We start from the raw sequence: 14,115 nt of genomic DNA, 5'->3' as shown, positions 1-14,115 counted from the left end.
CGTATGACAGTTGCGTAGATCGACGCTCAAGTTGTTGATCACTGGATTGTCTGGTACAGACTCAGTTATCTACAGACCGACAGAATATAACTGGAATATCAAATAACAAACAAACTCAAGATTGAATATGTTTATTGCAGCTAATGTGTGGATTCCCCAACTCAACATATTCATCATGCCAGTTATATTCCTGTTTATTGCTTCATCCAGTTTTCAGCACATCATGAATATTCATCTTTGACATCATCACGCATAGCGACTAGTAGTGGCTGTTGTGTTCCAGTAAAATCATTAGAGTATCACAATGTGAGTTACAACTAGCTAGCATATATCTTTAAAAGTAGAAACCTATTTTAGGAAAATGCAATGTAAAGCTTGGCTATTGACCGCCAGCAACTGTCGGGAAGGACCATACTAGGACCTTGTTCCGGACTCGATTATTTGGAGGCCAGCGTCGTGTAACTGCTGATTGCCTGTCATTGCTGGGGTCAGCATATTAGATCAGTAAGATCTCGATAATCTAGATGCTTTCTGTAAATGTCGCTTGGATTTCCGCATTCACGAATCACGGGTACAGAGTAATGCCCATATATACATGCAAGTACACGTCTTGAACAAGACAGAAAGGTGTTGGTTTCTGGACTTGGGTGATATGGACAAGCAAGATGTCTGGATATCCACAAGTAGAGGCTCAAACTTTGTCCAGGCAATAAGGAAGTCGCATGTCCAGAGCTATCCAGCGCTGTGCCTTTCGTTGTTATAGATTTAGACTCATGCTAAGAATAAGATCCACCAAGTTACGTTCAGTGAATCCAGATTCCTCCATGAACCCAGTTAACATAGATCTGATGTTTGCATTTAAATCTGCGGTAATAGCGGATCCATCAACTATAAACCACAGGTGCTCATAACAAATTCTCTATTTGTCGCCGGTCACGGTACTTTAGGATCATTCATAAATATTCTCCTGTTGTGCTAACCATGTCTGTTTGTTCAAGGCATGGCCATACTTGCTTCCATACTCCTTCAATACATGAAAGTTGAATGTACAATAAGTGCCTGCATCTCCCTGGTATCATTATTAACACTCTACGAACAATCCAGTGTGAAAGGAGCGTAGGCGTAGAAAACATTGTATATATAAACATATTGACCGTTGGGTCGTGTAATACGCCAAGGGGAGTTCAGACTATCGATTCATCATACAGCATTCCTGCAACAAGAGTTGTAAAAGTGAATTATACGATGATTAAGTTGAGGAAGGCTAGAAAGTTGGCTACAGAAGGTGTAATGTGGTCTCATGGGTCATCCACAGGGAGTGGAGATGAGAGATGTGGCAATGGCCAACACTTTCTGGACAGAGGACTCCAGGACTCGCTGTGCTGCTGTAGAAATTCGAGGTCTTCAACTGGACCAGTAAAATGAGAGAAATGTGAAGAGCTGGATGATGTAAGTTGGAGAGGTTTCTCTAAGCGCTCCTAGCGGTTGTGAGTCTGACATAAATTAAGGACTTATGTATGGTTGTGATTGCGCAACGATAGGTACGTGAGACAAGCTCAGATCAAGGAAACAGTGCGAAGGGAACATACTTGAAGCAACGAGAAATTCTGATACCTAAGTGAGTGGGTGACCGAGTTTAGCTTTACGCCGCACTCAGCAATATTCCAGCTATATGGCGGCGGTCTGTAAATAATCGAGTCTGGATCAGAGAATCCAGTGATCACCAGCATATGCCTCGATATACACAAATGGGAACCGATGACATGTTTCAACCAAGTCAGCGAGCCTGACCACCCAATCCCGTTACGACAAATATAGTCGCCTTCTAGGACAAGCATGAGTTGTTGAAGGCCTATCGTATCCCGGACCTTCACGGGTGTCTGATACCAAACAATCTATGTCGAAACGTCGTCTTTCACAGAACAATGCAGGTGTACATTCATAAAGTTTTCATCATATTTCAATGAGAAATCAATGGAAGTAACTGATACATAATGGAGGTAACGAAGAAATGCTCGTAACAGCGATGTTTTGAAAGAAATGTGAATCAAAAAAATATTCGAAGCCACCAGAAATTAATCGGAGCAAACAAAAATGCTTGCGGCAACGAGAAAATACTTGAAGCAGTGAGAACATACTCGTAATTTAAAGTTTTGGATAAAAATATTTTAAATTATGAGAAAATACTCAAAGTAAGGACAAAATTATAGAAATAAGAGAAAATGCTAGTATTATATCAATATTAAATAGAAAAAAAAGTATTATATGTTATAAAGTGACAGCATTAGTCTTTCGTAGATGTTAGCTCTTCGACCGGTCTTTCAGTTATGGAAAAAACAAATACCTAGTGTTACCTAGTGGAAGGGAAGCATGTTGTTGACAGGATGGCGAGTTTTGGATAGTATTACACCATGTCGCGATGTCATGGTCATGTAAACGTACCTGCAATACACGCTGTCATGTAGCACGCCAGTTGTCCGGATATGTTAGCACGTGTGATGTATTTGGTGATGGTTCCCTTCCTTTCGGGGATCAATGTAAAGAACACTCCCAGGGTCAACCCAATCGCCGCTAGATGGTTTTGGCCGCAGAATGCGTAAGTCCCTATCACTTCAGAACGTTTCTGGGAACGAGAATGTCGACGATGATCAACCAGACTGCATGTTTCATCCTAGTCTCTTTAGGTCTGTGAATGACCCTGTGTGTTTAACGCCTTAGCAATGAATATATTAGTAACTGTTATATCACGGTTTGTTATAGTGGAGAGGAGATCGTAGCAAGATATTAAAGGTTTACGGCTTTGGTTAAACCCGTTACCACGGGTATAGAGCTGGAAACCAAAGGATCCAAGTCCAGGTGAATGCATGATTCGAATCTAGGATCATATGGTGATATGTATTGCTGATCTATACTACAAACAAAAACACCCTAAATAACACCCTAAAATCTGATAGTAATATATCATATGGTGATATGTATTGCTGATCTATACTACAAACAAAAACACCCTCAATAACACCCTAAAATCTGATAGTAATATATCATATGGTGATATGTATTGCTGATCTATACTACAAACGAAAACACCCTAAATAACACCCTAAAATCTGATAGTAATATATCATATGGTGATATGTATTGCTGATCTATACTACAAACAAAAACACCCTAAATAACACCCTAAAATCTGATAGTAATATATCATATGGTGATATGTATTGCTGATCTATACTACAAACAAAAACACCCTAAATAACACCCTACAATCTGATAGTAATATATCATATGGTGATATGTATTGCTGATCTATACTACAAACGAAAACACCCTAAATAACACCCTAAAATCTGATAGTAATATATCATATGGTGATATGTATTGCTGATCTATACTACAAACAAAAACACCCTAAATAACACCCTAAAATCTGATAGTAATATATCATATGGTGATATGTATTGCTGATCTATACTACAAACGAAAACACCCTAAATAACACCCTAAAATCTGATAGTAATATATAAACGTGGTATGCCATAAATGAAACTTGGGGCGTCTTCATGGGATGTCTGTCTTCCACAGGTACTACGCTGTTGTGTCTGTGCGTTTGCATCAAGCATCGTTGGTCTGGTATGTTCCAGCACCCTTGTTTTAGACTTATTATCCCCTGCACCGCGTTTTGCGGGGGTATTATAACGCACCCCGTCTGTCCGTACACATTTAACTTTTCCGGAGCAGAACTCCGTTCAATATTTCACCAAAATGTGACACATAGAGTGGTCTAGTGGTATACTGGTGCCTTTTGATAGTGTAGGAATTCTGAATAAACCATTTTTGGCGGTTCCATGGCAACACGTTTGACTTCGCCTGACATTGGAGGTAATGCGGGGGTATTGATGGCTGTGTCTCCTTGTGTGATAATGTTTCATTTCACTCAAACTCAACGAATATTGATTCAGTTCCTCCCCTGCATGTTTTGATATGTCTTTTAAAGTACCCATTAAGTACACAGAACGTTTCAGTTATCTTAGAGTATCAATGACCTCACAGCGTTTAATCATAAGTTTATATATGACTATCAAATTTTATGGTGTCCCTATACGTTTGTATGTAGTATATTTCGGTGGGTAGATTAGCCAGTTTGTTTCATGCCTCTACCATTTGACTACAGTTGGGCATTATACGTATCAGAATAAATACATACACCACAGATGAACACTTGTGATGAGCAATCATTGCAACTGTAATTGAATCCAGTACCTCAACGTCAAATTCATTGTCTGAAACTGTCAGTTATATGATTTCATAACGACACGCGAATCTTGAAATTGGCAGTACTTGTTAACGTCAAAACGACCACAATTATCAACACAAAACAAAGGGATTCTGATGAATTATGCTTGTTACATTCACTCACTCACTCACCGTCAGGATCCCCCCAGAAAGCGTCCTGTTGGTGAGGTCCAGCACGATGTCTCTGTTCTCCCAGTGCCAAGTCCCGTTAGTTGATGCTACGTACTGTTCCAACGCCTCACGATTCTTAATCAGAATCCCAAGCAGCTGATAACCGTAAAGTGAGTTTACAAATGTCTTAATGCCAAACAACCCGCCTATCCTCAAGAAATCAGAGCTCGAAAAGCCCATAATGTAAACGATGGGATAGAAACCGTAGGAACACAGGAACTGAAACCAAAAGAAAACACTATTTTACATGGACATGATAATACTGGGACAAAGAACAAAATGGCTACTTCTAGACAGGTGATATCCCCACGTCTCTAGAATAGCGCTCTGTCTTCATCTGATTCTCGATTATGCTTATCATAATCGATCATTATACCATTCACAACAGACCCGTGAAAGTCCCGGGGTAGAACAGACCTTCAGCAACCCATGCTTGCCATAAAAGGCGACTCAGCTTGTCGTAAGAGCCGACCAACGGGATTGGGTGGTCAGACTCGCTGACTTGGTTGACACATGTAATCGGTTTCCAATTGCGCAGATCGATGCTCATGTTGTTGATCACTGAATTGTCTGGTCCAGACTCGATTATTTACAGACCGCCGCCATATAGCTGGAATATTGCTGAGTGCGGCGCAAAAGTAAACTCACTCACTCACCCATTCACAACACATGGTAATGGATATGAATATAAAAGATAATATATATATATAATATATATAATTTATATGCCACTCAAAGAACAGGGGTACTTGTTACATATTACCTCGAACGACAATCCAGCTACACCCACTCTTTCCCCGAACCAAAGCAGCGTGGAGTCAACGAAGTCAACGAAGGCCATAAAAATCATCTGGGTGACCATGACACTTGTGACGATCGGTACAGCGTCTTTAGCACCTTCTGACACGGCTTCGAGAAGGCTGTTGAACTTACTGTGTAGCATAATGTTATGAGGCGGCAATGTTTCATCTGAGGATGAAGACGTTTATGGATAGAGAACTTCTTTCTTGCATCCACTGCAAGGAAGAAGTTGTCTATCCATGAAAGTAATCCTAAGTTCATCCCCAGCATACTAACTTCTGAAATGACACTTAAAGAAGAAATGTTTCACCTGCTATACATTGTATGTGTAGAGGCAGTAAAGGGTAGAGATTTGCTGAATTTTGACCTGGGTTATAACGTTTTAGGCATCTCTATCGCCATCAAAGTTGTGAAGAATGATATGGACATTTCCAGCGATTTATTTTTGTGTAAGAAAGGGGAGACAGATATTTACTCTTATCTCACAGCTTTTAAAAAAAACCGTATTGAGACCACCATTATGAATGAATACATATATGAAGAATGTAGTTTGTGACTGACGGAACGGGGATGTTGTAGGCGTCATGTGGCTGGATCCTAGTCGGCTGTGTCTCTGGGGCAATCAGCTTTGATATAGCTAGGGCTGCAGGGGCGGACATGACGCTGGCTGCTAGCAGGTGATTGGCTGGAGCCTCGTAATAACAAAAAGACATAGTCATCAATATCCCCCGTGATGGCAAAATATTCTTCAAGAATATGTCAAATGGTGACGACAAGTCTTATGCTGTTCATCACATTCTTCACATCTAACGAAAGCATACCTATGTAAACTATTATTATACCAAGATGCGTGTATGAAGAACAGAAGCTGTATGAATGCTTCCATGGTTTGATGTACTTCAGTAACTAATCTCCATTGAGTGGCACTGATGATTTGTGTCATTTCTTGAATACCCGTAAACTAGAAGGAGAATATCGAAACACCAATTTCAATCAAGGTAAGAGTTGTTGCCATGGAAATGCAAAAAAACACACATGTAATTGAGAAATATGGATCTACCAAAAAGAACCAGTTCACCACCAGACCTATCCATATGCCACGTTTGGTAAAGAAACAGTGAAGGGTTTTCAAGTTCTACCCCGGACAAAAGCACCAACACCAACACTAATTTCAGCCGAAGTCAAACGTGTTGACATGGAAGCGCAAAATATATTTTTTAATTAAAAAATCCAAAACTATCAAAGGGCAACGATTTAGCGCGGGACCTCTCTACCCAGCGAACACACAACGTTTGTACACCGATTTCTAAAGGTTTCTGTGAAAATGTTTCATGAGTACGTTCCATGTTGTGAACATTTTGTCAAATGAAATAGTATGTCATGTGTTTCATTTCTATCACTGATTTCTTTATGTACCTTTTACAATACATGAACCATTTTATTGTAAATATGATTTCCCGTTCACTCTGTGAGTCCACGTTTAGCTTTCAATGTGTGGACATCTTCTTATCGCTTGCGTAAGAGGCGAGTAACTGGATTGGGTGGTCAGGCTCGCTGACTTGGTTGACACATGTCATCGGTTCCCATTTGCGCAGATCGATGTTCATGTTGTTGATCAGTGGATTGTCTGGTCCAGAATCGATTATTTACAGACCACGGCCATATAGCTGGAATATTGCTGAGTGCGACGTAAAAGTAAACTCACTCACTCACTCATTCTTATCCCTTGTATCGGTCTCCGCTCTCAGGGCATTTCCCAGATGCTGTGTCATGTCACAGCACGAAATCTTTACATGGCAGGCGGGAAGTTTCACCACACTGATAGATTTAGAAGACTGTCCATTTTACTTTTGTGTCCGGAAAGGAATAATACCCTTACGTTTCGGTGGACAATAACGTCACTACATGAACTGTTCAGTCTGTAATGCCAACACTAATGCCTGAAAGTTCATTCTTCTTAGAACATGGCACGAGCGTACATTATTGAACGGTAAATATATAAATACATCATTATATGTAATGGCACCATTGTAGATGTATCTCTGGATGATGGTATTACGTATCTTATTTTCACGTCAATTTCTGAATGATCTTTTTGTGGTGATCTTACACGGGTGTTTGTCGGGTATGCAATTACCTTGTTAATAAACGTCTAGGTATAAGTGTACAGTTACACAACTCCACGTCCATCATGTGAAAAAACAACTATACAAAATAGTCTAAAATAGAAGAAAATGTTTGCAGTGGTGTATCGCTCTGGGCACAGAGATCAGGTCACAAATCAGTTGACGTTAAGCAATAATGAGTTCTGAGAGTCTTGGGATAGGTGACCAGGTTTGTTAACCTGACTCCTGAGAATTTCTAGGCCCCACAACGAAGCACATTTGATTCATGTGGTTTCACCTTAGGTAAGTGAGTTTGTTCAAAATTGCCCGTTAACGCAGCAACGCCATCGACATCCACCTTTTTGGGTACAGAGGAAATGTTACTAATATGAGTCACTGAAGAAAAGTGTGCAATGATTCTAATCCTGGTACCTACCCCAAACGATGTCAGCATCCCGAATATCGTCCCTGTAATGCTGGCGAAACCAGCGGCCATGACAGTGTGTAACTCGGACGGTGTGAGATGAGGTAGGAACGGTTTGATGGCGAGTGGTGATTCTGCCTGGCAATGAACTAGCATTAAAATATCGCCCGTCAAAACAACATATTTTACTTGTAAATATCTTTAATGATGCAAACATAAATGACACGACCAATGATATGTAGACGGAAAAATTGAAATGGATGTCTTGTCACCATTAAAGTATAACCAAAAGTAATACCACAACCAAGATGGCCCATGAAACGTTTGATTATAAGAAACCTGGAGGATAGTACGAAAAACTAGAATTCAGACCCAGAACTATTGTATTATTGGAGACAACCCTCTACAAAAAACATAGAATAGATCGCCAACAACCGACGGTAGACCATCGCATCAGGGGCCATGAGGGAGTATTTATGTCTTTCATAAATAAGTACACAATTTCATCGTACTGGCCCAAACACAACATTGATTGCTGTGTTGACGGATTCCACGGGGCTGGTACCCAGACAGAAAGACAGCAACCATCCAAAATTGGCCACGAATCCCTGGAGAACCCCGTAGTAGTACAAGACGTTGATAGTCGAGGAGAACATCAGGACAAATGGCATCACCTGAGAACACAAGAAGCTGATCCGGACGTACGTACACATATATCCACACATATATGCTGTCACGTGCAAGGTCAGACAGTCACAAACTCACAGGCGCACGTGGGGAAACACAAAGTGACGTACACATTCAGACACAAAGATAAGGATACAGAGAAATTTATAGACATAATATGCTTACAAACAGGCACACTGACACACATAGACAGGCAAGCAAACGCAAACGCACGCACGCACACACGCGTACAGACGCACAGACATACAATCGGACATAAAAAGACACACATAGACAAACACAATCAGTCAGATTTCAAATACAGACACACACACCCACCCTGCTTTTACAATAAATCTCTCAATGCACGCAGGTCTGTCCAAACAGACATCAAGACAGCATCGGTAATTCTGCCTTGTTTATACACAAGACAGTGTAATATTGTAGCAAGGAGCAGCAAATGACATATCCTATTTGGTACATGGGTGTTTTCTTTAAAACATATCCTTCACATTAAATCTTTGAAGGGCATTTAGAAGTGGAAAGCATAAGAAAAGCCATATTTATCGATGTCAACTTCTTTATTGTGGAAAACATGACGTTTCGGAGTGTATGCTTGGTCCTTCATCAGTAGTTGAGAACATGATAAAGGAGCACGCATACTCTCCTGAACGTCGTGTTTTCCTCAATAAAGAAGTTGACATCCATAAACCTGGCTTTTAATCTCATGATTTCATCCTCCCGAATGTAGCTGTAATCTAAGAAGTTCTTGTACCTCTGTCGGGTCCAGTTCCAAGTAATCATGCTGACATAATTATCATGATATTATTTTAGGAGGTCTGTTCATTTGCGTATCGTTTGACTGCACACTTTGGACCAGACAATTAATGGGTGACATGGATCTACGCGATAGTCAGCAAGCATGATTTGCAAAACGGATCGATTCTAAACCAGGATCTTGACAAACATTATCATAATGACTCTTATATCATTCTTAGTCAAGCAAATGTTGACAGGTTTTAGTGCATTTATGACTCAGACAAACCATTGGGAGAAATGAAAATGAGGAACGATCTTGGCAATCGTTTTACGGCTAGTCAAGGAAACATCCATTTGTACGCCATCTTATTCTGTTAAATATTGAATGGGATATTGGGGACCCTTTCAGTCACGCGATCCACTTACCCGAAATGCAAACTCGTGATCTCGATATTTTTTTCCGAATACAAATTCAGAGCCTTTATCAGTGTGCTCCAAGTATTCTTTTAGTCTTTCTCCGAGCCATTGGAAACTGCGAAACCCGAAACTGGTTCTGAGTATCAGCAACGCAAACAGAAACTGGGTCCCGATACCCCAAAATACTGCGTGCCAGTTGACCTGAAATTGTAATGTAAAACCATGCGCCACAGATATAGCCTCAAAGCTGTTCATTATTATTCATACAGACGAGCCATTCCGTGTAAAATGCTTTGATCTGACCAGACAGTAAGAACATAATAGTGATATGTAAGTGGTTCAAACTGCGTCCGTTTTCAGTATGTCCTACTTAAGTTTATCACATATGGATAGTTTCATACCAAGTTAGCATTTCTCTGATTCTGTTCTTTTATATATTCAGCAAATTGCATTAAGGATTTCACCAGTTCTGATTTCCCCAACATGTTATTAGTCACTAGTATCTATTGTACACAGACCTGAGACTGAAATGATCGGTTGATTAGCTTACAGTTTTAAACAGAATCGAAGAATATCAGTATGCAGTGATATGGGTGAATTTAGTTTATGTCGCTATATGCACTATTTCCACAATATCACGAGTGAGGACACCAGAAATGGACTTCTGGATTTGTACCCATCTGGGTAATCAACCCGGGTATTCGGTGTCTCCAGGGGTTCAGCATGATAAATGGATAATATTCTTGTGTGTGATCAACAATTTGTTGTAACTTGTATCGTTTGTGTAATATCTTTCTAACCTTACCACAGTCTGATAGACGTTAACAATTCAAGTTACAGTCAATCTTTGATTAAGGTTTGAGGACGATAAAGACTGTCTGGTGTCAGTACTTTATGTTTACTCCTTTTCCTTTTTGGAGAACCACAAAGGCGAACCAAACCAGAGACACAATGTTCTCCGAGACGTTAACACTGATAAATTAAACAAAAAATCAGGTTGACAAGGACTGTCTAATGTGGGTTTGTCACCATCTTGTTTCAACTCCTTACCCTTTCTGGATGTTCGGATATCAGGAATCCTATAAGAATGAAGAAAGTCATTCCAGCGAGAGAGAGAAAGTTCTCCGCTTTGGTCACATTCAATCCCAGGTAGATCGCCATGAAGAGAACCATCCCTATATACAGCAACCTGCAAACACAAGGTGGCCACCCATCGGACCTGATGTCGGACAGCATCGTACCAACACTGAGCCGTTTGTATTTGCTTACATGTATGAGAAAATAAGGCAATGCCATCATTATGAAGCTCTACAAAAACTCTTGGTTACGGATGCTGGCCGTTATCGTTCAAGTCTGATAAAAATGTTAACCAGCAGGTGAAGTCCAACTCCATAAGTAATATATTGCCCGAAACATTTATTGTCGTATGTGAGTTTGGTTGTATTGTTTAACACCGCACTCCGTAATAACCCAGCTATATCTCTGCTACAGTAGGTCTTGTATATTTGCTCACCATCTGATTGTTCTCCTTATCGATGGTGAACCCTTTATCTTGGTGGCCCATGGGGACAAAATTTCATGAACACGAGTTGACAGCTTGATCTTGGCATAGACCAGGGCGACAAAACCGGTCCCAAGTAATAGCCTCAAAGAGCCTTCATCCCCGAAAGAAAATCTGATGCTGAAGCCAACATATACAGCGTAGGCAGTCAACGTCATCAGTGAGCATATGGCCACAATCACGTTCTTGTTGTGAATTATCTTCTTGCAAAGAGACGCTCTTGCCAAACCAAACGCCGCTCCACATCGTAGATAATGTTCTCTAGTGTCGAAAACGTCGTCAGGAGTGTGTGATATAAACATGTCTGCACCTTCCTGGCCATTTTCATGTTCTACTCTTGGGCACATTCCCTCCGGAAACAGTGCCTTCTGAAAACAGACAGATCAGCAGCAGGTTCATCACTATGACTACTACGACATGTCATCATCGCTGTTGTATGTCGAAGGGCCACGGGCATTTCCCGAGGGAAGAGGGCTTACGTAAACGCTATAACACCCATCCTCGGTTATGGTTGAAAATGTAAACACGAGGGCGAGGATTTTCATATTTAATATTCAATAGTTACATTTTCAGCCAATACCGAGGGATCGTGTAAAATCTGTCATATATATCGAAGGAACAGACAAATTTATCAAAATCATATAATGATAGATAATTAGATAATCAAGCAATGAAGAAACATAACAGCAACCGAAGCGGTAGTGAAATCTATGTAATGACAGTAGGCCTAACTATTAATAGACAATTTAACGCAAGTATTTTCATCGACTCAGTAGACGTGAAGTGGAGCATCCGATTCGTTATCTGACAGAAGCGGTTCTATTCCAGATGGGAATTGTACTTCCAATTTGATGACATGTATCAATTGATTTCAAACACTTGAATGTTGATGTTGAAAGAAATCTTTTCGAGAAAATCTACTTTCGGAATATTGTATAGAATGTTCCAGGGATATTGTATACAACCCTGAAAGGACGTTTACCTCAGGAAAAATAACCTCCAAAACGAAGCAAATTTGACATCTGAGGTATATATATTTTCCAGTAATATCCACACACCCTGTTGTGTCCAACTTATAAATCGACCTAGGATGTACTTCAGATATAATTTCAATATTCGGCCTTACTGTTGAAATCAACTGAGATGAGACTAGCAGCAGAGGCCTCGCCTTGCACGCGCAATGCACGTGCCCTGCATGTTCTAACAGTACTATGGACGTCTGCTAACTGTACCGTGCACTGCCCGTCTTGCTTGGAACACACCTCTCCTACCGACAATCAGCCTCATTTTTCACAGTGATCCTTCGGAGGCCAGAGGATAAAACTGCCACGCTAGTAAGTGAAGCGCTGTAGGTTTGAAACTGGCTGTCGGCACTACATGTTGGAAATTGCCAATCATGTGATATTGTACTATCGCATTCAGTGATGATAAGAAAAACTCGTATCAGTCTTCAAAACAAGTAATAATTCAAAGTCAAGGGCTATTCCTCAGAAAATCTTCGGCAGAGGGACAGTATAGAGGAACATCTCGGGATAGTGGGGCCTATATTATGATAATGCAGGGGGCTCCGGAACATTATAACAAGATAATTGCCCGCGACCCAGGGACATTATTTAGATCATTGCTCGAGGAAACGAGATTGTACCAGATTTGAGGAAAATTACGAGAAAAGCGTCCTCTAAGAACAATAGACTGACGTCACCAGAAGTGTATAGGTATACCTTACTGATAGACAGAGACGGAAACTGGGTGTCACAAAAATATCCATGGACTGAGAGACAGATCGTTGATATCAATAATGATATCATAACAGGTGTTTCTTGACAATGATATAAATTCCTTGATGGAAAGAAACGTTGAAAGCAACTTACCTCTGGAATTTCTCGTTTGACGAGGACGATTGTCTCCACACGTTGTTGCCCAGCCATGACTCCGACAGTACAGTACAGGGACAATCACCTCAGGATTGTTTTATATGTGCATGCGTAAGTAAATAGGTTCTTGCGAAACCGCACCTGCCTGATATTTCAACAGGTGTGTGTTTCAAAGTGTAAAAACATACGCAATGTTTGTTTTATTAACCGATCTAAACACATTGATTGGACGTGATATAGATATCGGAATGTGTATAAACTTTAACTCGTACTAGGTGATGGTTTCCGTACATTAATGGTACTAAGTGATAGTTTCCGTATATTAATGCAGAATAGTATAAATGTGAGATACCAGTTGCAGTCTTTAGTATTGTGTTCGCTCCTGTTCTATTGTACTCTGATATAATGAACAGGTGTTTATTCAGCATTGTAATAGAAACTGACAGTAGAAACTGGAAACATTAAGTTTTTCATTTGCGTATCCTCTTTGTTCTCAATTCAAATATGCTCACAGGTGTGTCAGGCCTCATTTATGAGGGTTCCATTCTCAAATATATTTTAATTTTGACTGTTTTACTTATAGTCTTATGATTCCCTCCCACAATAGACCGATCTGGCGTGATATACTTGAAATATGTGATACCTCACAAACTCGTGGATCTAGGAGTGTACTAGCTAGCGTTGTGATCTACATTCAGTTGCTGGCGATCTATAGCACGTTTTTTTCGATACGTTCAGCCTATTATCTGTATCTTCAAATGCTATCAACTGGTTGTAACTTATGACTGTGATGACGTAATTATTCTACAGTCCATCGATGATAGCTTTGTATTCCTTATGATTCAAATTGACGATATGGTTACACTATTGCCGATGTGACGCTACTTTTAACCCACTCACTCTAAGAGTGTAATAGCAAATGATGACTTTATAATTTCAATGCACCATTTTATAGTTGCAAATCAATACACGTCGAAAACCCTTGCTCACTTACGTATGTCCCTATGTAAATCAAACTTTCTATTAAACAGAAGAAAAATAGAC

At 40.2% G+C, this 14,115-nt stretch overlaps 1 protein-coding gene across 1 annotated transcript; it reads right to left on the bottom strand.

The window, feature by feature from the left end:
* Window positions 1-1,184: 1,184 nt before the first annotated feature.
* On the bottom strand, window positions 1,185-13,125 carry LOC137256450 (solute carrier family 28 member 3-like). Its single transcript, XM_067794291.1, has 11 exons — window positions 13,069-13,125; window positions 11,150-11,565; window positions 10,687-10,825; window positions 9,646-9,837; window positions 8,307-8,468; window positions 7,807-7,932; window positions 5,827-5,957; window positions 5,228-5,396; window positions 4,426-4,683; window positions 2,443-2,623; window positions 1,185-1,213 (listed from the first exon to the last, which is right to left on the bottom strand). Exons 1-11 carry the CDS (start codon window positions 13,123-13,125, stop codon window positions 1,185-1,187), a joined length of 1,860 nt encoding a protein of 619 aa, XP_067650392.1.
* Between the last annotated feature and the right edge of the window lie 990 nt (window positions 13,126-14,115).

This window comes from Haliotis asinina, chromosome 11 (genome assembly GCF_037392515.1).
Source record: "Haliotis asinina isolate JCU_RB_2024 chromosome 11, JCU_Hal_asi_v2, whole genome shotgun sequence".
Lineage (NCBI taxonomy): Eukaryota > Metazoa > Mollusca > Gastropoda > Lepetellida > Haliotidae > Haliotis > Haliotis asinina.
The sequence above is the reverse complement of the archived record's forward strand: the minus strand, read 5'-3'. Positions and strand labels throughout refer to the sequence as shown.